This window comes from Empidonax traillii, unplaced genomic scaffold, assembly GCF_003031625.1.
Source record: "Empidonax traillii isolate 1590-97213 ecotype Southwest subspecies unplaced genomic scaffold, ASM303162v1 scaffold317:size617950, whole genome shotgun sequence".
Classification (NCBI taxonomy): Eukaryota; Metazoa; Chordata; class Aves; order Passeriformes; family Tyrannidae; genus Empidonax; species Empidonax traillii.
Genome location: NW_020955510.1, coordinates 350,617 through 376,328, shown reverse-complemented (window position 1 = coordinate 376,328; position 25,712 = coordinate 350,617). Strand labels below are relative to the sequence as shown.

Sequence of the window (25,712 nt, the reverse complement as noted above, 5' to 3'; positions counted from 1 at the left end):
ATGTGATTCTTGCTGTGTGTGGATGTCTTTATAAAAGCCTTTATGTAGTTCTTGGTTTACGCTCCCCTGATATTTTATGCAGCTGCCATCTATATAGGGTCAAAGCTCTGTGAGAAGCATGAAAAAGCTCCTTCTAAGTCAGTTAAGTGAAGAAAAATCAAGGAGAAAAAGTCTCTTGTATGGTTTGAGATTGCTGTTAACGTTTTGTGTGCATACCAGCATTGTGTTCATCCTTCAAGGAAACAAACTCTTTCCTTTTTTAGCCCTCAGATTACCCCTGTTTTTCTCCATGTGTGAAAATCAATGCTGTGTGTCATCCGCTGTGAGCTGTGCAGCATCACTCACTGCAGCATCTTTCTGGAGCTGGGAGAGCGAATGCACACAGTTTCAGTGCCGAGGGAACCTCAACCCTTTCGGTGCATGGGCATGGGCAGGAGAGGATGGCAGGAGCTCTGGCTGAGGAAAGAGCTGAGGAGTTTCAGGATTTGTGAGTAAGGCTGGCTTGCACTGCAGTAGCACTGCATGAGACGCTTCATTATGGATGCTTGGTCTCCTGCTCTCGGAGTGTTGCTTTAAGTTCTTCGACTGGAATGACTGTGAGCAATGAGTAACTTGTATTGCTCTTCTCTCAGGGCCCCATAGTGAGCTGGCGGTATAACATGTGCATGTAGGAGCGAGGCATGGTGTGTATCAGTGTGTAAAGAGCATGTTGGCCTCTGACTGCAGGTATTTTTCCTTCTGATTCCAACATACTGAAAGTATGCTAATTTATTTTCAGATAACGTCAGGAAACCGAGAAGCTTGGGGTGATAAATCCATTGGGGATATGACAGTTTAACTCTCTAATGCAAAATAGAGGACGAAGTGGTTGAAACTTCCTTGGAGTAAGATTTACTAGGAAATAGGTTGGATTACTGTTGTTTTTTACTAAAATAAAATTGGTATTAAGATTCCAGATGCTACAGTGAGAGGCATGAGAAGGGGTTAGCAATGACTGATGTGGTAACCTGCCCTTTGCTCTCTGTTTTTAAGGTACTAATAGCAGCTTATCAACAGTTACACCGAGTCACTGAGTTCAGAGATGTTTTTTCAAAAGCTGTTTCTGTAGCAGGGTCTCTGCAAACATGGGCAGCAGGAAGGGGCAGGAAAATCATAATAGGCGGGGGTCCTGAGAGTCCTTTGTGCCATCCATGAAGTGATATCGTGTATGGCATCAGTTCTAGCTTTTGAGATCCTGTTTGTACTCAGACGGTAAAGGATGAGTGTGGGGAACAGGTGCAACTTCTGTGCTGAAAAGGAGAGACTGTTGTTTGACAAGGAAAGCATCCAGCAGGAGGATAAAAGACACTGTGGCCTCCCTCTCATCAGTTTGCTTTATCACTTTTCCTGTCTTGCCAAAATGTAATTTACACAACTGATATTACAGCCTCAGCATTTGGCCAATTATCCTAATCTTTTGCCAAGACATTAATAGCCCCATCAAAAGTGCTGTGACAGCCTGTATGTTCGACAGGACTGGAAGTTTGTCACTTAAAGAGACTTAGTTTCGTTTTAGCTAGTTAAATGGTTTATGAACAGATAGAATTCTAGTTTTAACCTTTGATAGGAAGAGAAATTTTGTCACTGATTTCAGTGGAACATGATCAGCCATGTGCTGTCTTTTCAGGAAAGCACCTAGAGATTTTTTTTCACGGAGATTTTTTTTAACACGGTGTGTTAGAATTTGGCTGCTTGAACTTGCAAAATGCATCAGTTTAACCCAGAATCAAGCAGCAAAGAGGGAGCAGTATCTGTGTGATGCGGTAACCTTCTTGTAAATTACTTCAGGTTGTGTTTTAAATAACTAAAACACATCAACTGGATAACATACCCTGTAGCTCCTGTTGTGGGCCTCTCACTGAGTGAGAATTGTGGATCTAAAATATCTTTTAAAGTAATTTAGTTTCTCAAAATTCAAGATTAGGAGTATTTAAGTCCCTTAGCAGTTGTTGGTGTGACTGTGTTTATTTCAGGGCAGGGTGACTCCTCTGAAGGGATATATAACTATTGGTTTGTAGATATTGATGCTACTGATAGTAGAATATTTGAAAGATATTTAATGGACTTTGTGCAGGAGAACTGAAATGTGACTTTCTCTTCTTTTTCCCTTAAAGAAATGCCTGGTCCAAGAATACAGTGATTTGTATCTGGTCTTTCATAAGTAAGCACTCAGATATTTTTTTGTAGTTATTTTCTACTGGAAATGGTTATATTTCATTCTGAAGAATAAGATTTAGAAGAGAGCTTTCTGGTGGTATTATGAGCCTTAGACGACACACTTGGAAAACTGCTATAGGCTGAGATTGGTCTCTGCCCCGATATTTCCTAGTTTATCTAGGGACTAACAAGCTGTATGTAACCAATTAATAAATGTCTGTGACTACTGGTAATGATTTTTCCTTTGGCACCCCCTGACTACAACCAGGCCTGTAGCAGGTGATGGAAATAGCAGTGCAGTTCTGTAGGTTTTTTATCAGTTCCCTCTTCCCTCTGTGCGTGCACTGTAGGGTAGGTGCCTGCAAATGGGCATGTTTCTCTACTGCCTGGGTTATTGAATCCCTTTAAGTTCATGCCCCACAATTTATTGCCATAGATGACTTGATCCTGTAACCACAAAAGTAAATTTACAATAAAACAGAACAAAATTGAATCCAGACCACCCTCTGAGTTTTCCACTTCTGTGGTTCCTCCTCATCCTTGATGCTCTTTCGAAGAGAGCTGTTCTGACTCTCTCCGTTCATGCAGCAAGAGGACAGCCCCCTTGCCTGTCCAGGTCTGTGTGACCATCAGCTGCCAATACAAGGTTATAATTTTCAGCCAAATCAATGCAAGAATATTTTCCATGTACAATGAGAAGACTGGCCGTGGTCTAAAAATGCACGTGTATCTGAGTGCCCCCAAGGCAACCCGCCTCTGCTGATTCCTCCATGCGTTCACTGTGTAGAGAGAAGCAGAAGCAGCATTTGTATGTCAGGTTTTTGTATAGCTGAAGGTAGAGAAGCTCTGACCTGAAAGAATAGGGACATTCATGGAACTGTAGAAAACTTCTGCTATGTTGAAAAAATCTTATTAGGAAATCTTGTTCATCCTAATGCTGACTCTGATTCTGTTCCTGAACTGTATTCTCTTGAGCTTTTAGTGTGGTTTTTAAATGAGTCAAGTGATGAGACTTCAGTATTTCCCTTGGAAAGAAAACAAAAGCTATCCCACAGGGAAGAAAGGCAGATTTCCACTTATGATGAGCCTTCTAGGAGGTGTTTTAATTTACAGCTTTAATCAGAGATGTATGACACACTTCTTGTTCCCTTCTTATTGACGCTTTGTTGTTTTTGTTTGTTTGTTTTTTTTTTTTCCATCTAGGTTTGATGATTCCCGTCTTTTGTGTGGTGGAGCAGTCGGACGCCTCTCTTGAATACGATAATCGAGAAGAGCATGCTGAGTTCGTTCTGGTTCGCAAAGATGTGCTCTTTAGCCAGCTGGTGGAGACAGCGCTCCTGGCTCTGGGGTATTCCCACAGTTCTGCAGCTCAGGCACAAGGTATTCAGTAAAGTTCTTTTCCCCTGTTCTCTGCACTGCAGAAGACAGCACCTGAGGTTGTTCAATGTAAGGAGAAAGCAAGAAAATTGGTGGCAAACTTTAGAAGTGGTTATACCAGTGTGTTAATCGTTTAATCTTAAACTAGGTGTACAAGCCCCACCTTGTTAACTTGCCTCGAAAGCATGAGGTAGATCTTGCTGAAGTGTGAAATATGGTGATAACGATCAGTCAGCATATCCATTACACACTTGTTCCGTACCACAAGGCAGGTCGCTTCTCTGAGGAAGTCAGCACAGCAGAGCTGGGTAGAACCTGTAGGTGTACAGCTAGGTGGTATCTAGTGTTCTTCTTTGTAGCAGGACCATTTTGAACAACCTATGGTAGCCTTTCATTTTTTAAATTATACATTGTAGAGAATGGTTACATATGTATACATGCTCTCTTTATGGCAAATAGTTGTAGGACTAAATGTGCAGGCTGATTTCTCCGTTTTCACTTACCTACTATGTTGCTGCAAAGCCCTGTGTAAAGCTCTACAGTTCCTTCCACTTAGAGATAATTCTCTGTTAGCAGCAAGGTCTTAAAATAAACAAAGCTTTCCTTCCCTACCCAAAATATCAGCTTGAAAAAAAACAAACCGAAAATCCTAATCTTGAGGGAGATGGGCAGGAGGTGGTGGGTTGGGAGAAATCTTTCCAGAATGAACCTTGCATTTCAAGAGGCTTTTTTGTACTAAACAGGTTATTTCAGTGCTTATACTTTTGGATGAGAAGCCTTTAGGTTTGTTTCATCTCCATATCACCAATAAAACCTATGCACATTTAGAGTAGTTTAATAGCAACTTTGCCAGATTTTGGATTTTGTCTGTTGGTTTTGGTTATTTTGTATAGCTGGGCATTTGAACGTAGGAACAGAGGGAACATTGGTGGTGTTGAATCCAGGAGTTCCAGGCAGTGGTTAATAGCATGGGCTCCTTGTACAAACTTCTTTCTAAGCAGGGTGATAGTGATTCATTTCCTCTGTCAGACTCTGCTCTGTGAGAGAGGCTCAGGTTCTTAAAACAGGCAGAGCTCATGAACATGTGTTTATTTACATAATATGGTAATAAAAGCTCTACAAGAAGGTAGTTGTTTTTGTTTTTAATATTAAGTGTTTCGTGTCATCTTAGGAACTCTTTTTTTCTGAATGTAAAAGGTCAGTGTATCCCACTGCTTCCATCCTGGTGAGCCAGCTTTCTGTTTGACAGCACTATCCATCTCAGTTAACACAGTTGCTCAACATGTTGCGAGCTAACATGTGGAACACGCTGCATTAGGTGGCCAAAATTTGATTCTTGGCACTTACGGAGGGGAATGGGCTTTGCAGCAAACCTGCTCCACGGAGGCATGCCATGCAGTGCAGTGATCCACACTGGCTCAGCGTCTCACGGGGGGGAACCTTGCTTTTGCAGCATCTCTGTTGTGAGAATAGTGAGGAGGAGAGACAGATTGACTCACGAAGGAAATTAGTCACTGTGCAGGGAGGAAATGGCCACTGCGTTTTTGAGCTACAGGCTCTGACAATGAGCAGGTTCAGATAGTAATCTGTCACTTGATGTATTGCTTGAATAACTTGACTAGAAAATAAAATATCTAATTGTTGTAATTAGTCTGAAAGAAAAGTCTGTAATATTGTCATCTTTAAGGCAGCAATTACTTTCCACTGGACAATATCAGATGGTGTGTATATATCTATATAAGTATCTTAAAGATCCATCAGCTAACGAATCTCTTGGTCAGGTTATTTACCTTCACACAGAAGGACCAGTCCACCAAAGTCTTTTAGACATCCTGAGCAAATACTGTCAGCCATGCTGATTTTAAGATATGAAGCTGAAGTATGCAGCATGTTCTGTAGTATCTTGCCTCTGTGCTAGCTGTCTGTAAGCTGAGGGATGAGGTCTAGGCAGAGACAGAGTGCCAATAGATTTCTGAGGCTGTTTTGTTTAATTCAAAAATTATAGAATATTGGGTTCTAATCAGTTAACTAGGGTTGACAGAAGCATGCTGCCAAATTGCAGCTATAAGGATTTATTAAGGGAACAAAATTTTCTGATATTAAAAGGGAAGAAAAATAAAGCTGTTTGCTTTATTCTTTGTAGTTCTAGGAGTAAAAGTCTGCTTCTGTTCTAGTGCTTGGGATTGATTTCCATTAGCAATGCACATTAATAAACGACCACTTAGTCCTTCTTCATGATCAGCTGAATTACAGGATCTGCATGAGAAGCTGAAGTTCCTCAGGTGCATTTTTCAAAGCTTTGAGCAACGTGCTGTGCAAAATTGTGACATGAGTAGTTGTCCCCATGTCCTTCAGAGACAAAGTAAATGAGTTTATCAAAGCTTTGGTATTGTAAAAGCTGTAACATGGTATATCACAATTGTCACCTTTTGAGTTGGGAAAGTGTTTCATTTCGCCCCCCTCTTGTTTTGGATGACTCCGAGAGGAGCAGCAATTTCATTTCGTCTTGTGAGAAACATCTTGCCTTCTCCTGTTCTTTTTAGAACAGGGTCTTCCAGGCTGGGGGGAAAGAGGAGCTGTGGCAGTAGAGAGAACTGCTGTACAACTTCACACTGCCTTTGCTGTGGTTGGCCATGGCAGTCCTGCAGAGCTGCCGAGGCTCGGGCAGGCAGTGCCTCGTGGTGGGTTTACCTGGCTGCACAGCAGAGCCTGGCTGCCAGAAAGGGAATGTGGCACAGAGTGCTAGGTGGTACAGTGCCACCCTGAGGGGGCTGTGTGCCCAAAGGAGCCCTGCCATGGGGCTACTGGCCAGGCTGCAGCCTGGAGCTGCGGAGATCTCCGAGGAGGTGATGCTGTGTCCGAACATATGCGCTGTAACCTGCACACGCACAGCTGCCACCTGGCCTGAGCCTCATGTGGTCACTTGGCTTATCATGGATAATTTTTATTCTTGGTCATTAGGTAAATAGATAAGCTTTAGCATAAACAACCTTAAGACAAGTATGTATCACGAGGTTTTCATAAAGGTGGCACCATGCCTCACTGGAAGAAACTCTTTATTCCCACACAGTTTGACCAGGACACATTTATTCCACAAACAGCTAGCTGTGAATGTTTTTTGTTGGTGGTGGTGGGAGCAGAGACTTTTCCAGTGAGTGCTGCCCTCATGAAACTTCCTTTTTCTGACAGGAGCTGTGAAATATCTTCTGGAACAGCATGGGAATTTGTTAACAGCTTGGCACTGGGGTGTGAAAGTTGGTGGTGTGAATGGCAGCAAAGGTTTAATAAACATTTATGTATTTTTCTTTCATCACTTGAGTCTACACCTGACAGTAGGGAACCTGCTACATGTGCCTTTCAGAGAGGAAAAGAGTCATACTTTAAAGGGGCACCTGTTCTATATGTAGTTTATTAAAATCTCCGTGCCCGGATGAATTTTTTTTTTTTTCCTCCATGAGTGAGCTATTCTAACTGGTCTGTGCAAGAGAAGGGAACTCTTAGGAGGTATAGAGTGCTGAGTGCTAGGGCCAAAGTAGTATGAAAGTAACTGCAATCTGGTGTACCCTGTGTACAGTCCTGCAGCTTTGGGACCTGCTTTGAAAGTTGATTCCCTCCTCAGTGTGGGGTGGAAGAAGAGCAATGCTAGTGTGATGCTCTTAGTGTCTACTTTCTTAAAATCCACATGACAAAGAAAATGGTGTGATTTCTTGTGGATACATGTTTTTTCTTTTGACCAGTTCCTTGTTAGCTGTTGTGAGTGTGTACACAGACTGGTGTGCGTTGCCTGCAGAAGTCAGCAAAGGTGAATGGGCTGTCGAAACGTAGATTGCCTTGTCCTCCCAAGTCCTTCAGCTGGATGTGTCGGCAGGGCAGTGTGGGGTGCCTGCCCTGATTGCTGCCTGGGGGCAGCTTTAGCGGGACACTGACAAGATAGTTGCTTGGGTTAGTTGCTGTGTGTAGCCACAACAAGCATAGAGGAGAGTGAAATGGTGCTCAGATGCCAAATGGAGCAGAAAGATGAAGAAAACAGTGGAGGGAAGTTAACACAGAGCAAGGGAAACATTACATCTTTCCCATCCCTGTCACTGTAGAGATTGCCAAGCCATGATTCTTAAGCAATGTATTGCCTTGAGCAGAGCCATTGCAAGAGGCAGTGTCTCCTATTGTCACTGCTCCCAGGCAGTGTCTTGGAGGCCTCTTCATGTGCCCGGTTTCATCTAGTGCTGTGTACAGACTAAAGAGAGGGAAGACTTGTGGCTGCAAACAGCTGCGGGTCAGAGTGGAGGGCTGGAAGGAGAGGCTGGCAGTGGTCTGTGGGGAAGGGGTAGTAGAAGAACAAGAAATGACAAAGATTTAAGTATCTTACCTTGCCATGTAGAATTGCAATAGCTGGACAGGGACGAGAGTCATACTCAGTGAGGATTGTAGTTTAGTAAGCTCAGATCAGACAGGTCAGCCCTATCAACCTCGCATCACTGGAGTGGGAAAGAGGAGAATTTTGTTGCTGGTGGTCAGTGCCTGGCCAGAGTAGCTGAAGGGTACCTCTGCCCAAATTTCGTGACACCCAGAAATGTATCTCAGGACTAATGGTCCTACTTCAGCTGCCTTGCCTGTGAAGCTCTGATGTTGCTTGCAGTCAGGGGACAGCTTGGTTTTGGTGCTTCTGCAGAGCACTGTGTTCTGGAGCGCTGGTGGAGCTGTCCTTGCAGTGAGCTGCAGCAAGAGAGAAAGGTGCATCTCCTGACTATATAGGAATGAAACCACGGCACAGACACATAAGGGCTTTGGATCCGTAGTGCACATGACTGGGTCAGGAAGCAACCCAGACTGCAAGTATGTTCATTTTCTTCAAGGGTTTAAGTATGTGAGCTCAGCCTTGCTCTCTGCTATTAACTGGAGGCACCTTGCACTTGTAGCCTGTTTCAGTATTATTTCAAAGCACAGACCAGATCTGTGTGATATGATGCTGTTTAGCAAATCAGTCCAAACCCCAGGCTGCTGTGTGTAAGAATGTGGCAGCTGGAATACTGGGCTCCTTCACTCAGAGGAGCCTTTGTGAGAGCAGCATGGCCATCTTGTCCCTTAGGGGATTATAACCATGTGTACAAATATTTGAAGGGTGTAAATACCGACGAGGGAATGGATTTGCCTAAGCTGGTACAAGAGGGTAGGGCTCTGGGATGACTGGAAGGACCTGAGCAGATGATTAGTAGGGAAAGATCCTGTGAAGTATTCCCGTCTGTGCTATCTCCACAACCACAATAGCTTCCAACTGAAGGTAAAGGCAGAACATACCAGCTGGGGGCTGTATTGAACACGCATGCACAAACTGTTTTTATATTTGTGTACAAGAAAGGTACACTAAAAGTGTGGTGAAACCTTGCTGAACTGTGCTTGATGTACACAGCCAAGTTTGCTGTAGCTGGAGAGACCAGGTGTGCTATTTTCTACTCAAGTGCAAGGTAGCAGTATGGGAAAAAATGAGAGGACAGACGCACTCAGGTTTCTCCTGTGAATAATGTACAATAAATTACAAGGGTGCTGTAATCTGGGTTCTTCTGAGCCCTCAGCCAAGTGCCAGTGTCGTTTGTGTGCCTGAGTCGTAGCTCCCTGTTCATGTGATCAAAGGCCTCCTAGTAAGTATTACAGTGACTTTAATGACTAGGAGAGGTACTAGTAATATAATGACTTAAATAACAAGACAATACAACCATCAACAAACTAAATGTTGGGTCACTTCCTGACCCTGTCACTCTTTGCTACTACTTTTTTCATTTTCACAGAGGCAGTGTAATGGTCTCACCTAACAGAGTTGTCAGTCCGTGTAAAGCTGCTGTATTTGTCTGTTCTCAAACCCCTTTGCCACGGAGTATTCTCAGCCTGATAAACCAATGCCTCTTAAAACAAAACCACCCCAAAACAAATGAAAGAAACTCACCCAGCCCTCTTCACACCTCTTTTCAGCAGTTTGGTCTTACTCCATCTCTAATTAACATCTCCTTACCTTGAGTAATAATCCCCTTTGTCCCCCTTGCTTCTGCTGGGGACACTTTTAGAGGGTAAACTAGTCTTTCTGCTCTCCAGTTTTGCGGGTGTCATTGTAAATGGCCCAAATCAAATCATTTAACAGTAATAAGTGTGAGGCGTACGACTTAAACCGACATCTTACAGTAAATTCTGACATGCAATTCCATGACAACTTGCCTGGGATTGCTAGGAAGGCTGGATTTCTTGCAGCAATACTCAGCCATCCAGATCAAAGTTTTCCTTGTAAAAGCTGCTCCTTCTTGAACTGCTCATTGCTTGAGTTGTATTCTTTGTCTTTCTCCCTCATGTTTGAAGAAAGAGGGCTGAGTACTTCTCAAATATTTATTTCCCTCCCTGTTTACAGACATTTACCAGCAAATCACTATTTTGTCTACCCTACAAAACTTCATGACAACTGTAAATGAAATTCAATTAACAGGAACCATGAGAAAAAGTCAGAATTTAATGAGAATATTGAAACCCGCTTCATTCTTTGTGGTTTTTGATAGGCATTTCAGTGCATAATGGACACAGGATTTGAAAGACACTGTTGTTAAAGGTTCAGCATCTCATGCCATTTCAATTAAAGCCCTAGAATTCTCTTTAAACGTTCCTTGGAACTCTTAAGAAATACTACATAAAAAATAAAAGAAGAAGCAGAGAATGAGTCTCCTTATATTTGTAGGGATTGCTAAAATTAGTGTGGCTTTTTTTATGGAAAATGTGGCGTGTAAAGAAATGTTAGAAAGTCATATTTTTATATATATAAATTGAATATATTTCAAGTTTTACTTTGGTTTATGTATATGACATATATTTATAGCTTAGCGTAGAAACACACACATATTATATGTATATACCAATATATATTTATATAAAAGTATATATATATGGAAACAAAATCTCAAAATTCAGTTAACAGATTAATCTTTCAGGTTACTTGTCATCCCCATTCTCCATTTGTGCTGTTATTTTAAGTAGCCTCATTAGCCCAACAGCATTAACTCTAGTGAATACTTTATTTTTTTATGAGCTTGCTGTGGAAGTTCTTAACTTCTGATCAGTGATCAGGAAGTGTCTTTCTTTTCTTTTCTTTTCTTTTCTTCCCTGCCACCCCCCATGCTGGTGTGTAAAACTTAGCATGTGGTATTGGCATTCTGATCCCAATATATTATTTACAGGATTCTTGTGATGGGACAAAACCTTCTACAAATAATAATCTATTTTTCTAGATGGCAAACATCTGGGTAGTATAAGTAAATGGGTAATTTATTAGTGTTTGAACAGCTTAAAGGAGGGTCAGTAAAGGTAGTCCTGAACAGCTCAGCACTTCTGAGAGGCGCTTTCCGTCTCGTTTGCCGTGTGTGACTGAGCACGGCTTGTAAGCAGGAGAGGAGGCAGAGGGGAAAGGGGGGAGCAGCGTGGTCAGAGCAGGCTTTGGCTGTCCCAGTAAGACACCCTGTTGTCCTTCCCTCTGTGAGACCCCACATACCTGCAATGCGACTTTGAGGTCAAGTGCTTTGAAATGTGTTATGTTTTAGTGACAGCTCTGCGGACTCCAATGAACTTGTGGCAGTGGCGTTTGTCGCATTTGCTTGTTCCACGGTCATAATGGATCAAACTCGGACTGTGCTGTGGGTAGAAATCATTAAACCTTTTGTTCCCATCTCCCTCTTTGTTGCTCAGCGATATTGCTCGGACTTTAACAGCAAACCTGTGCTTCAGTTTGATGAGGGGCATGTTCTTTCGTGCCTTCCATCCACTTTGTGTTTCAGGCTGTGTGCAAAAATGTAACAGTGCAGGACAGAACTTTCTTGAAGCTTTACACTCTTCAGGGAAAATTTTTCATATATTCTGTCAGTTTTATAAGCCAATGAAGAAATGCTAGGGAAATGGAGCCACAGGCTCGTTTATGTCACTGCAACCATTACAGTAGTTTGGGGTAAAATAAAAAACAAGTTCACTCCGAAAGGCCTGTGTGTACTCAATTAAAAACGCAGACCAGCATCAGCATATGATAAATTCAGATGTTTTTTGTCCCCCTTCCCAACCTTTCAGGTAAACCCACAAGCCCAGGAACCACTGGTATTTTTGTGGAAAATTGAGAAATGGTATTTACTAGTTTTAATTAAAAATAACAATTTGTTGTATTTTAAAATGGGGATAAATTAGATTAGAGCAGGCCTTCCTTGTCCAGAGAAGGAAAAAGAGGTGCAGGTAGCAGTCTGTTAGCTAACAAGCTAATATTTAAGCATTCAGTAGTATGAGCAGAGTGAAGCCTGGTGCTGGTTAACATGTTAATGTAGGGGGTTTGTCCCTTTTTTTTTTCCTTTTCTCTTTTAGATTTTTTAGACATTCTTGTCTGCTGAATTTTTTTTTCCATTCCCTACTCTAGATAAGGGAAGCAACATTTTAACTCAGTGGCATGAGGAGCTTGGCCTTTTGTTCCAGCTGCAGATTGCCTTGCCCCATCTGCCTTCCCCACTGGGGCACAAAGCTGAGCCCACCCCCTGCTGCTTCCTTCTTTAACCTCACAGAGGTAGGGCTCATCCCTCAGATTCGCTTCTGCTTATCAGGAAGCACAACTTTTAGAATCTGTGTTTTGCCTTGACAGTAGGTTTCCTATGCAGTATTTATAATGGATGTGCTGCTGGGGAGAAAGCAGAGCTCTTTCTGCTGGTTGATCTGTCTGAAATCTGTTTATCTTCAGTGCCCTGGTCTGGATGTTGCTGCACGTGTGACGGGGAATCGGTTTGAACATGTGGAGAGCAAAGGTGTTGGCTGCAGGAACTCTTGCAGGCTCATGGTGTAAGGCAGTAGTTCTCAGTCCCCTTTAACCATGTAGACAAGCCAAGTATGAAAACCAGTTTGTTTTTAAACTGAGAACCTAACAAACTAGGGGTAGAAAAACTAAAGGGGATAAACAGAAAGTGTTTCCTGGTTTTAAAATACGAAAGAGAGAGGCAAACACACCAACCCCTGTTCTGTGCCTGACCATCTATCCAGGAAAGATCCTTCTAGCAGTGACAGCAAAGGATCGGTTCAGAGGGTTTTTCACTGCTGCATGTGAGCATTTTAGAAGGGACCTGGCTTTAATTCTCCTGGTCCTTGTTGGAATATAAATGAAGCTGTCAATCAGCAACCGCATTTGATGTTTGCGTCCTTTCGTACTGGTTGAATTTTACAAGGGCAATCTGCCCTCCTGCATTTTTTGTCATCGGGGGTCTGCAGCAGATTAAATGGCTACATTTAATGAAATGGAATGGAAAAGGATGAGCAAAAGACAATGCTATTAGTGACCTCTTTTTGCCTACTATCCTGCTCACTGGAAACTCACTCAGAGAGTACCAGTGAAGGTTCAGATTCGAGCTGTGACCGAGAGAAGCGGGTCTATGTGTCCTGCTCCCATTCACTGAGCTACTTGGTTATTCTGGCTGGGTGTCTCTCTCTTCCTCTCTGTACCGGTGGAGGCCTTATGGAGAATTGCTCATACTCTGTCTTGCTTTCAGCCAGTGAATACCTTTGATTTATTCAGACAACTTAAAATGATATATGTTTATACAGCTGTGATTAAAAAAAGGTGTTTCATCAGGTTGAATGACATGAGGTCGGGGCATTTTAAGTGTATTTATGGGCCATTTTGCTTTCAACTTTATTCCACTGAAAGATAATTCTTCTAGAATGAAGTAACTGTCAATTAAACAATAAAGCTAGAATAGTCCTGGGATATGGGGGTCTCTATTTTACTCTGTTTTCATTCCCCAGTTTTGTGTGGGCAGCATCTTTGTCTTCACCTAACTGTTTCCATGTTACCAACAAAGAGTTAAATTTATACAAGCAGGCTACGAGGAAGATGTGTGTGCCAGTCAGGATTCTTAGCTAAATTGCTTTCATACTTTGTTTTTACAATATATTTGCTGCCTAGCCACATTTTGGCCTTTTTCCTTTTTCTAACAAAAATCATTATGTGGGATAGCTAGTAGATAGTTCCTACTTTCACAGTGACAACTCCATGCTAAAAATGTCCCTTGGCATAGGGATCGTTAACTGATGGCAATTTGTCTGCCTTTCTGAGTAGGTTTTTCTTCGGCACCAGCTATAGAATCTATGAAATAGTCTGTGGGGGGAAAGAGTGTTTATCTTGTGTTGAAACCGAGGATGCACCAAATGGTTGAGGGGAAAAAAAAAAAGTATCAAATAATGAGCTATAGATAATACTGCATCTTTTCGAGATCCTGGAAGGAGATGTTTAGGCAGTATTGCGCGGCAGTCAGCATGAGAAAATTGTCATTTTGTGAAATCCTACCATAGAATGTGTTTCAAACATCACTATTTATGTATCCATTTATATAGATAGCATCAATTACATATTTTTAAATGTTGACATGATGGGTCTAAAAACTACATGCATTACGAACATAAAAGTTTCCTTTGCAGTGGCTTAACTGCGGAGAACAAGTCTTATTTTTCTCAATTTGAAAGCTGTATTTGTTTGAGTAAAAAAATGGAGACTGTTATTTTGTTAGTAATAAAGATTTATTAATATTTTATTGTAGAGCTTTTAAATAGAAGGTAACACATCATTTTTTTTGGGGGGGGGGGTGTGGATTTGGTTTTTTTAAACTTTTCTGAAATCTTTTAACAAAGAGCATAGCAACACCATACATTTGCATTTTCTGATCACTAAAAATCTCCCCTATCATAAATGTGTGTGTGAAATTGAGAACCTAATTAAAGGATTAACAGCATGTACAGTAATTTACCCAAAAGGCATGTGTTAATTTGTTAAAACACTAAAGATCTTTATGCTGTCTTTTTTGATGCTATCAAAATATTTTCCATGGAATTGGTTGAACCTGGTCTCTTTATTATAAATTCTTCTGCAGAGTAAGACAACTTAATTTCATATCTAATTGCATAAGGAATTATAAATTATCTTTTCTAAGAGACCTGTGACACTAAAACATAGAATGAACAAATAAAACTGATTTGTTCTAGTACAAATGAAGATACATGGCAGTATTTTTATTACAGACACCATTTGTTTGGGTTGAGTGTCTGAATATTTTACAATAAGATACAAAGTGCTCTTTGTGGAGCAGTCATTCCAGCAATGCGTCTTAAGGTGTTTTGCAACTAATTGCCATGAAACTAAGAAAACCAAATCAACAAAAACCAGCCCCACCCATCAAATAAAACGTTATGCAGAATGAGATGAGTCTGTTCCAAGGGAAATATGTTTTATGTGCATTCATAGAAGCAGCAGGAACTGCCTCTTGGATCAAACGTGCAACTTTTCTTTTGTTTGCAAAGGAAAGACCTGTTAATTCCAAAAGTGTGCTTTAGCTCAGAAAAAAGGTGGCTTGCTGGATGTAAAATGGTAGTTTCCAGCTAGGTAAGACTGGAGCACAGAACGAGGGATTTTGTGTCTGGTTTCTGTTGGGGATGATGTGTAGTACAGTGTACTGGATGTGGGCATTGCCCTCATGTAAGGGCTTTGGCCTGGTTAGTGCCACATAACCCAAGGGGATGCTGTGCTGCTGCAGAGTTAGGATTTCCTTCCCTCCCAGGGACTTCTGGTGGAATCTTGAACAAACCTGCCTTCCTACCCTGAAAGCACAGTCAGTGGGCATTCTCCTTCAGAAACAACTCGGTGTTTGTCACTGCAAAGTGACATAGTAATCTGAGAATTGAATATTAACCTTATGACAGAATTCAGTAGAAAATGGCAATTATTAAAGATTTGTATTTTGTAACTTCTTAAGGAATGGTATTGCTGGTATTAAAAGTTTAAAATATTTTATAGTAAATTTACCACTTTGTACTGAACTGCGTCAGTGTTGGTGCCAAGGCTGTTTGAATGTTGCTGAACGTCTATTTAACCAGATTAGATTAAACCCTAATACATTATATAGTGCAAGGAACAAATTAATATTCTACTGACCTTTGGAGAGTTGAATTAATAAATTTATCACAAGGATTAGTTTGGTGTTGTATAATAGAGATGTTCTTTTATTTATTTATCCAGAAGTACTTTTATTATGAAGTTTACTGATACAAAGCTGCTTCTGGTAAGCTGATTGTTATTTTCAGAGACTAAAATACCGATGCTAAATTGTCTAAATCCCAATGTATGTGTGCATTTATGAATTTTTCTAGAAGGGGACCAAAGGGTAGTATGGCACTTCACAAAGGCAAGTAGGAAAGAAAAGTAATGATTTTTAGCTACAGAGCTTCCATGGTCTGGTTTGAGTGATGTAAGACAAAAATTTCATCATTTATGGTAAAATGTGGATTACCTTTTAAAAAATAATATGCCTGATAATCCAAAGTAATTTCAATAACAAGGTTAAGGAATACTTTTGTTACTATAAAAATATGAGTTGCTTTTTTTTTCCCCTTAGCTTTCTGCAGCTCTGTATTAAAATTTCTTTTTGGAAGAACTTCTTATGCTTCACAATTCGGAGTGTGTGTCTGTACAGGAAAGTAGGGAGAGGGAAAGCAAAAGAGAAGAGAGACAGCCAAGCGTTTCTGTGCTGTTTGCCGTAGCAATGTCGTGACTTTGTTAGGAACAGCAGTGTGATTTTTGGTGGTCTAGTATGCACCTGCACTATCTCACTGAGGTACATCAAATCACATCAAGTTACCTCACTGAGGTACATCAAATCCCCTGTCCCACTCCTGTCCTTCTCCTCCTTGCTGAACAAGGTTGGGATGGAGTTGCAGGTACAGCTGTAGTACTGACATGGCACTGTGATGCCCCATGGTCACGGTGTAGATTTTGCAGGAGGAGTGGCTGTTACATAACGAAATTGCCATCAAATATCTTCAAGGATTCTCCTGAATCCTTTTTTTTTTTTTTTTAATGTGTCTCTTGTGCATAAGCTCTTGTTTTGCATATAAATGTAAGGGAGATGGAGAAATCTTAGCTGCAGAAGGAAAAAAAAACACCCAGTGTCTTCATATGTAAAAAATTACAGAATTAGAAGGAGGCAAATTTACGTAGCCTTTGCTCCATAATAATATGGCAAGACCTGACAAAGCCATAAGGCTTTTTTCACAGATTCAGTTGTCTGGAAATTGTGCAATGCTGTTTAAACGGAGTGGCTTTTAACAGATCGCAATAAATAAATAAAAAAAAAATTAAAAATAATCCTGTTTTCAGCAAGGATTACATGATGGCAGTGCTAACTCCAGTGCAATTAATAGACAGTGTGTACTTTGTTTTCCTTTGAGTGCTTAGCATTTTGTCTAGATTTTATCTGGCCACGTATCCAGGAACTGGGTATAGATGCAAGCTGCTGTTAATTGAACTGTATTCAGGACTATTAAAACCATCTCATGTGCAGTATGGCAAGACATGTATCTAAATTTGCATTTGCAGTAATGTAGCCATAGTATGTGTGTCCTGTGGTAGGTGGGCAGCCCCTAGTCCATGTATTTTTAGATACAAAATTTAATCAGTTGATGACAACTTACATCAGCATAGCATTTGTCTTTTACAAAATGTGCAGTTATTTTCCCAGAGCAGTTGCAAGGTGCAATTTGTAGCTGAGCAGGAAGAAAGATGGAATATGTTCTAATTTTGTTGTGGGTCATTGGCTCGTTGAGTCAGGTCCTGTGTTGTAGCAATTTCTGTGTAAAGGAAGGCTGGTCCCGGTTTCCCCTATCTCACCCACCTACTGAATGTCTTTTTACATCCAGCTAGTTGTGTGATGTAGTATTTAGGAGGAAGAAGATGCTGTCTGATGCAAGGAGTAATCAGTTCAAATCTTGAAGAAAAAAAAATCCCTTATTTCCGTGCTTGCCGGATTAAGTCTTTTATATAACATGCGTTATAGAAAAAGGGCTATGTTTGTACAGAAGGAGGTGCCAGAACACTAATAGAAGTATAGTAGCTCATCTGATGGGTGGGACAGATTTCTGCGTGCTCTTTGGAAAAAAAGTTAACCCTGTGTGGGAGTGTAGTATCTAACATTAATTCTTGACATTTTGTTTCCCATACTTCTGGGGCTCTGGATGAGGGGAGCTTCATCTTCTCTGTAAAAATTTAATTTGTAGAGATAAAAAAAAAAATTCTTAGAGGATTCCATCACAAGCTTGTTAGCATGATCCTGCCTTTGGCATGAGAACGTGGAATAGGACAGAATCCAAGCATTTTAATTTGCTGGGAACAAAAAGGAGCTGGTTGGTAACTTTGGGCTGCAGTGCTGCTCTCGGGGGCGCGTTGCTTTGAGGGCAGGCACGGGATGGTGTGATCGTACGTGGGTCTGTGTTGGTTTCGAACACTCCTGGGACTTCCCCTGGCCCCTTTTGTTGTTTTTCAACCTTTGGCACCGAGAGCTGGTGGGGGATGTGTGGAGATGGGGAAATGAGAGTAGATATTAGAATTCAGTAGCAGATTTAAATTAAGCAGAAACCTCAGTGTGTTATAAACTTGTAAGGCTGTACGTAGACTACGGCCTGTGGCTGGGCCATGGTCACGCTCAGCAAATCACTGAATATTTTAGGACAGTTCATATGTTTTCTAATTCTTCCCAGGAAAAAAAGAGGATTTCAGTACTGAATAATATCTTGTTAGCCTATTCCTACTGTTGGCAGCACAGCAATTTGAACTTTCAAAAAATAGCAGATTAGATTTTTCCCTGAAACTACATGTACTATTTGGCATCTTACTGATGTTCTGGCAGAACAACGTAGGGATTGAGAGAGACTGGGGCTGGAAGTGACTTAAGAGAGCTAACAGAGCTTAGCAAAGGTTATGAAAAGCAGTGCTTTCCATCAGATGTCCTGTGAAGAGAGAGATGGGAAAGGACAAGAGATACCAAAGCGAGAACTACTCACCATGAATATGATTTTTTTTCAGGCAGGACAAGTCCAGGCTGACAATTTCCATTTGGGACTTTGCATCCCCTGAAGGAAGAGTTATGGGCAGAAATGAAAAAGTTGGTAGTAGTAGGAAAATGGCATGAATCTTGAAACTTTAACATGGTGCATATCTCAGAGTCAAATATTCCTTGCAATAGTGGAAACTGAAATGCAGTGTTCTGGTGCTACTCTAGTTAGGCCAAAAATGGAACTAGAAAGGTTTGTCTTGGTGTGAAGGCTAAATGAAATAAGGAAGTTAAACACGCATCCGGTGCTGTGATGTAGAGTCCAAAATCAGACTCACACAATGCTGTTAGTGTTCATAATTGTTAGTGCTGTAGTTTTAATAAGGAATTATTTGCAAGAAAATTAAGTCATGTTTTCAGTTATAGCACTGCAAATAAAGTCAAATGCTTCTGAAGTCAGTGGAGTTTTTGGTTTCCACTGATGCAATTCAGGGCAGGGTTTGAAACATGATTTTTTTTTTTTTTTCCAAGATGTATCTCAAGCTATATTTCAGATTTGTTTTATATGAAGAAGTAAATCATATGTTGGGAGGCAGCTTAGGAGCATAGGTAACACAGGTTCAGATAAATTTATATATGTGTCTGGTTCCTGGTCCTGTACTTGAATCTTTGCAAAGAGATTGTTTGGGGTGTTCCATCCATATAATTTTTCAGCTCTGTCCTGATACAGAAAGCCAAACTCAATATAGATATTCTGGAGTGAGTTATTTAGCTACAGGAGGGATAGGCCAAAGCCATTTCACTACAGAACGTTTTTCCTTATATAAAAGCATCCATTTGCAGGATATTTTTTGTTTAATGATCTTCAGAGTAATTTCATTGTTATTTATAATATATAATAGAAGCTTGGGTTTAGGTTCTTGCTTGCTTATGCAAATACTTGAGATGCAGTAACTTAGACTGGGACAACAAAAGAGGAATTACCTGTAGGAATTCTCCTACCTGTGCAGAATCATGGAGAAAGATGACCTGTGTCCTCAAAGGATGAAAGTGTGGGAGCTCTAAGACTGAAAGTGGGGAGGCACATTTGTTTTCATATATAAAGGTTTTGACCTGTTTTCAAGTACTTTTCTTAAGGCTAGAGGAAGGAGGAGAAAGCTGCAGAGAGTAGGGAGACATGAAGCCTGGGGTGAAGAACCTTACAGTAGGCTATGGTGTTGCTTTAGTTGTGTGTGTGTGTCTTTGATTGAAGGTAGAGATGGCAAATATCCATCTTTTTGGCAAGGGCTGAGAAGCTGGTGTTTAACTTGACTAATATGTGTGTGTATGTAGGAAGGTTTTAAAAGAAGGGGAAAATATTTGTTAATTTGGACTATTTGTGGGTGAAATATCATAAACACTTGGGTGTAACAAGGGAAATACAGTAACTTTTTGTTTTCAGAGGATTTTTTAGAAATATTAATTCAAATTAAGATTCATATATTTTGCAGAGAAGCTTTCTTTGTGAGGTTTTCACAGAGGGTGAAAGCAGGGAAACCAATCTAACTGCATCCATTCATCAAGATGGGGCCTTCTTTCCTGTGGAACTTCAAGGCAAAGAGTTTTGGTTTTAAAGAATGAGGTGGTTAGTACTTTTCTGTAAACTTCTTAATAGTGTACAAATGCAAAAGATTTTTATTTGATTAACTTTTTTCTTCATTTATTAACAAGGTGCTTATGTAGGAACATTCATCAGAAGCTTTAGATATTGTAGGAGATTTATGATGTCATATGATGTCATTACAGCAATATGCTGCACTGTAAAACTTCAGAGCAACCACTGCAGCACCAGCAGGGTGAATAACGAAGCATTCATTCACTCCTACCATATCCCAATATCAAATGTTCCACAGGCTCTCTTAAAACAGAAATAGTGCCTGTAGGAACATGTAGTGAGAAGTGACGTTTGTGAGGGTGTAATTGGAGTACCTCAAAAGGAGTGGTAGATATTTCAATTCCCAGAAGTTGTTGTGTTAAAACTGCTCAAAAGCTAGAGATTCTCTGAGGTAAAGGCTCTTCAGATGGAAGTGGCTGAAAAAAAATCTTGGCTAGCTCATGGGGAGCTTGTGAGAATGAGTACTAGAGGCCAAGTGCTGCTCTGTTACACCATCCTACGTTTGGACTGGCGCCAAAGACGAGCGCTTTCCCCGCTGAGACTGGACTGGAGGGAGTACAGCTCGGAGGGGTATGAGCGACCAGTGACTCTACTCTAAACCACACATAAAATAAGTTTAGCAATCTTGGACTGTTGAACAATGATTCATTTTATAATATGACCGCAAAATGTAGCCGCGTCGGTAATGATTGCTTCAAACAGCTCAAGAAACTGAATGAGCAAGGAGGAGTCAGGATTACCCTTAGCCCTACTAAGTGTCCTTGTTAGGCCGAAGGTCAAGACTTCCCGGTATAGCTTTTGCCCTGGGCTGCACAAGCAGGCAGGGGAGAGCTCTGCCTGCAGTAGACAGACAAAGGTCTCATTCTTTAGTGGTGCCTTAACAGCCACCACTGTATATTAACACTTACAACAAAATGAAAGGAAATGTTAAACCTGCTGCATGTTACTCGTTCGGGATGTTAACAGCTGTATGGCAAATACATCTACAGTAGAGGAGGGAGAGGAAGATACAAGCAACTTTCACAGCCATCCCTTCATATCTGTAATTACATCCAGACTTAGCAGCAGTGTCATTTCATTTTGCAGAGGAGCGTGACAGCCCTTGAAGTGAGATTTGTTGGTGTTCAATCCCACACGGTAGAAAAGGTTCATTGTGCTCTGACCTGCTTTAAAACAAACCATACTAAACCATGCATGCGTGCTCAAAGAGTCCCCCCTTTTTATAGACAACTGCCATTTGTTGCAGGGGTTGCTATGGCAAACCAGGGCAGAAAATCCTGTCTTGATGTTAAAGCGAAATACTTAAAAATTGTAAGGAGACAGATTTTGAGAATATAAATTAATTAAATGGCAGTAATTGCATTATTGCGCTATCTTGCCAGGGAAATAGCTATTCCTGTGAGAGTCTATTACTGTGTTAGGTCTTGGAGCAGAGTGTAATTTTCTGAATGTGCTTTAGGTTTTCAAAATCTGGTTTTGTGCTTTTCTTTAATTCCAACTAGTGATAAATAGCAGCTTAGCCTTGCAAAGGTGGTCATCATCCAGCGTGGTTGAGTTTTTAATGCTGTAATAAGACTGAATAAGTATTTGCAGTTTAAGCTTTAAATTGACAGAAATAAATAATTTAACCTCACAAATCTGGCCCACGTAGCTGCTGGATATCTTGCTGGGTTGGGAGCAGTGTCTTTGGATTTGGGCAGGAAATGTTGCAGTTCTTCCAGATAAGTGTTCTACAGCCGTCTAATGGGCCTTTTGCTCCTTGGCTGCTGCAGCTGCAAAGTGTCAGGCAGGTAGGAGACTTTTATGGTACATTTCTTCTTTTGAGAGAAAGAGGAAAAAGCCAAGGCTGTTCTATGTTGCTTGTTTTACTCGACTCCCCTGATTACTTAACAGGTCTGGCCTTACTGTAGTTGTGTCTTTCTTCAAATCTCCAATGAAAGAATGAATAGGAAGCTTCAGAAACAGAACTGATAAACTGGATGCTGCCTAGCACTTTTTAGTGCAATTTGAAAAGCTGCTTGAACTTTTTTTTGCTTTAAATGCTGCAAACAAACAGTTTTGTCTCTTTGTTAAACTATTTTCCTACATTTTTAAGTGGGACTGTGTTATTGTCCTTTGATAATATTTGGGGAGAAATGAAGACTAAAATGCTCACATCTCACATCTGAAAGAGGAAATTCAGATTTAAAAGGTGAAAGAGAACAGACCCCTCCATAGGAAGAGAAATGAAAAATCTTTTTTGCAAGTATTGGACCATGAAGAGTCTTAGTTAAGGTGACTTTGCATGTGAAGTCCTTTCTTTAGGTGTTCTCCAAGCATCTCTGGTCTTTGCTCAGTTGATCTCAGTTGATCAATCAGCCTCTGGTTGGCTGAATGCAGGGACAGGTCGGTGAGTCTGCTTTGATTATGCCAATATTGCCGGTTTTATGAATTGACCATCTGCTGTTTGCTTTTGTGGGCACTTAAGAATCAGGCAGGAAGAACATGGCAGTAGGCTGGGATTAGTACCTACATCAAAGTTCAGGAGTCCTTGAATCTTCTCAGTTTTGCCACTACCTCTTTGTCTTCAAAAGGCCATCTTTAGCTGTGCTGTTAGCACAGCTTGCTGCAGTTGGTCATACTGGTTCACAGAGGTAAATATGTGCTTTTGTCAGACTTCCAGAGTTCACTTTAGTACACTGAGAGTGTCGTTTTGTACGTCCCCTTTGGGTTCCTGAGCAGGCAAGTAGACTGCCTGATGCATCCAAGGAATGGAATGTAACAAAGCTTCTGTGTTGTGGATCGTGTTTTATATGTTTGGAAGAGGGACCAGCAGCTTCCCAAATGGGAATTTAAAAAAAGGGGAAATGTAAAAATGTTTATAAATAGCTCATGTCAGCATCCTCATCTGGAACTGGCCAAGTCTAATGCAAGATGCTTTTCATGCCACCGTGTTTGCCAGCTACCTCTTAGGCTAAGGCATTTGTAGTGATTCAAGAGTTCAACTCTGTGTTAGAAAAAGAAAGGCATTTGTGCAATATCATTAAAAGCTGATCCAATTTTTTAAAATTTTTTTAAAACTACTTACTTGAATCCACTGTTTTTCCTAGTATTTTGTGTGACATTATTCTTTCTTGTTGCATTTATCATTATTCAGTTGAGAGGTTTTTCGCTGCTTTACCTGCCTTAAAATGATCTCATGTTCAAGGCTAAAATTAAGGAGTTTTGGGAACCTGGTTATTCTTGTTGTCACTAGTGCTGAGATTAGGTATAGATGACTGAATGCTTTGAAAAGAAGTCTTGCATCCACTTATCAGCTTTTCCTGATAAAAATGAAGAATTAAATAACTTCAAAAATACAAAAAAGGTTAATTGAAAACTACTTGCAGTCATTTCCTATGGGTAAACATATGTATAAAACATTGTAGCTACACCTACAACATTTTTTTTTTTGTGTTAGATGAAGATGCTTTTTTATACTAACTCTACATGGTATGTGAATAGTGTCAATGTTAAATTCTACACTTTTCCTCTACGGTTACAACCAAAATTAAACAGATTCCCTGTGTGAAATTATATCCCAAACTACTTTTCCCCAAGGTATTTTTAAACTTTTCGCCTAAATGATGTGCATTATTTTAATTACAGCACATAATAATTATCTGGAAGGTATTGGTTATTATGTCAGTCTGAGGTGCCACTTAAGTCCTTTTCTTCTCACAATTAACAAAATAATAATTGTTTCAAAGGCGGGCAGGGATATGAACCCCAATCAAATCCTCGCAGGCATGTCATTATCGTAGCAGGGGAAAGCAAAGGAGCAGGTTCCTCCCCGGGTGGAAGCATCAGGAAGAAACGGGTGGCTGTATTTGTTTTGGCAGGCTGAAGCTGTTGTGAGCCCAGATTCCCAGCCAAAACCAAGTGAGCTTTGAGTTGACTTGAGCCATTTCTCAAATGTTTTTGTGAACTCTCGCTTTTTTCTTTAATTCCCCATGTTGTTTTGATTATATTTCTCGGTGCTGGGAACATCACAGCAGATCTTCCATGTTTCGGGATTATTTGTGAGAAGGTTTCTCGGCAGCTAATAGTGATTGTTTAACAAAAAATCTTCATTGGTTGGTTAAAATCTGAGCTCAGATGTGTGATCACATAAGGGAAAATTCCGTGGAGACTTGGAGTGGAACGAAACCCCCTCCTTAATACTTTTGTCTAACATATGTCACTGTATTAAAAATAATTACTTTGGTTCCTTAGAGGGGGAGAAGAAGGGTTTTTTTTAAAACCTGCGATTCTATATTGAGTAGGCAAATAAACTCCCGAGATTGCTTTCATTGGAAAAGGACATTTTAAATGGTACCTTTTACTTGAATGTTGGCCAGTTTAATTTAGATTATTGCTTCTGACAATTAACCTCGTGTTGGGCTGCACTTGTCTCATTAGCAATGTGGCGAGTGATGAACTTGGATTCATGAGGGCTCAGCTCTCACCTGGGAAACTCTCTCGCCAGGGCTGCGCTGCTGCCTATTAACAAATTATTAACAATTTATTAACAAATCCACATAAAAGCCGTCTGTGGAGGGCTGGGACTGTGGGATTAAGCAAATATATTAGTAGTTTTATCGAATTCTTTGAATAGTTTTGACGAGGGAGAAAGTTAAGCAGCGCAGGAGACATGGACATAGGTTTTAAAAATATGTTGTACCTGGTTTTGGTGTTTTCCCTTTTAAACTTGTACTAGTTTGAGAAGGAGTTTCTTCTTCAAAATGCATCTGCTGTAAAAAAAGTTTTTAAATAAAAAGGGAATAGACTGATAGGGAATAAGGATACGGCTAAATAATTAAAGAATAAAATTCTTAAATTCTGTTTGAATATAATGCTTCATCTGCCAGGAAATGATCAGTTGATTTGTTTTTCATTTAAGCAAAACCAGTTACGCAAGTTGTGGTTTTATGAGCTGATTCTCTCTCTTTTTCTCCCCTGGTTTTTATTCCACCGAAGAAAAATATTTATTACTTCCACAGTCTGCTGAACTGTGTTACACAGGGAGTATTCTGAAATAATGTCATCTTTTGGTGGTTATTTAGTGAAGAAAAGGACGGAAGATAATTTTCTGCAGTAGAAATAATGACTTTACCAACTTTGTGTAACTTGAAGTCTTATGTAAATATCGTCAGAGAATAATGACTAGTGTTAATACCCCAAGATGAAATACAAAAAAATTTCTGTTAGTTACTAGGAGAAAATAGCTGGAAAAAAATGGCTTTTTTTTTTTTTCCCAATTTTTTTTTTTTTTTACTTCTTATGTTTTTTTTTTTTCTGAGTTATAACAACATGCTGTGTACCTCTGTCTAAATTTACATTTATACCCATCAAGTGTGTAGTGTCCAGAGTTAACACAGATATACATATCTTTATATGCAGGAAGGGGGAAAAGTGTTAGTACCTTAAAGTAAGTTTTTTATTTTTTCTTTATAAATTGACTTTGCATTTATTGTATCAGTTCCTTACAAATACTTTATTACTTTTACCATGAAAATCAGTAAGGTAAGCAGGATTTAAGCTGACTGCTCTGCCCTCTCCCTTTATGTGGCTATGCAAATAATATTTGCAACCACTTAAAAGGTGTCACACATGTTGTTTAGAAG

General features: G+C 40.3%; 1 protein-coding gene across 4 annotated transcripts in view; it reads left to right on the top strand.

The window, feature by feature from the left end:
- Positions 1-25,712, top strand: part of SATB2 (SATB homeobox 2) — a 218,956-nt gene that overhangs the window by 105,564 nt on the left and 87,680 nt on the right. For 3 of the 4 annotated variants that reach the window (XM_027891285.1, XM_027891284.1, XM_027891286.1), the window contains one exon: positions 3,400-3,576. In XM_027891285.1, coding sequence (XP_027747086.1) covers positions 3,400-3,576 — 177 coding nt within the window. Of the gene's footprint in view, positions 1-3,399; positions 3,577-16,012; positions 16,019-25,712 lie in introns of those variants that run through there. The other variant, XM_027891287.1, reaches the window with a different exon arrangement.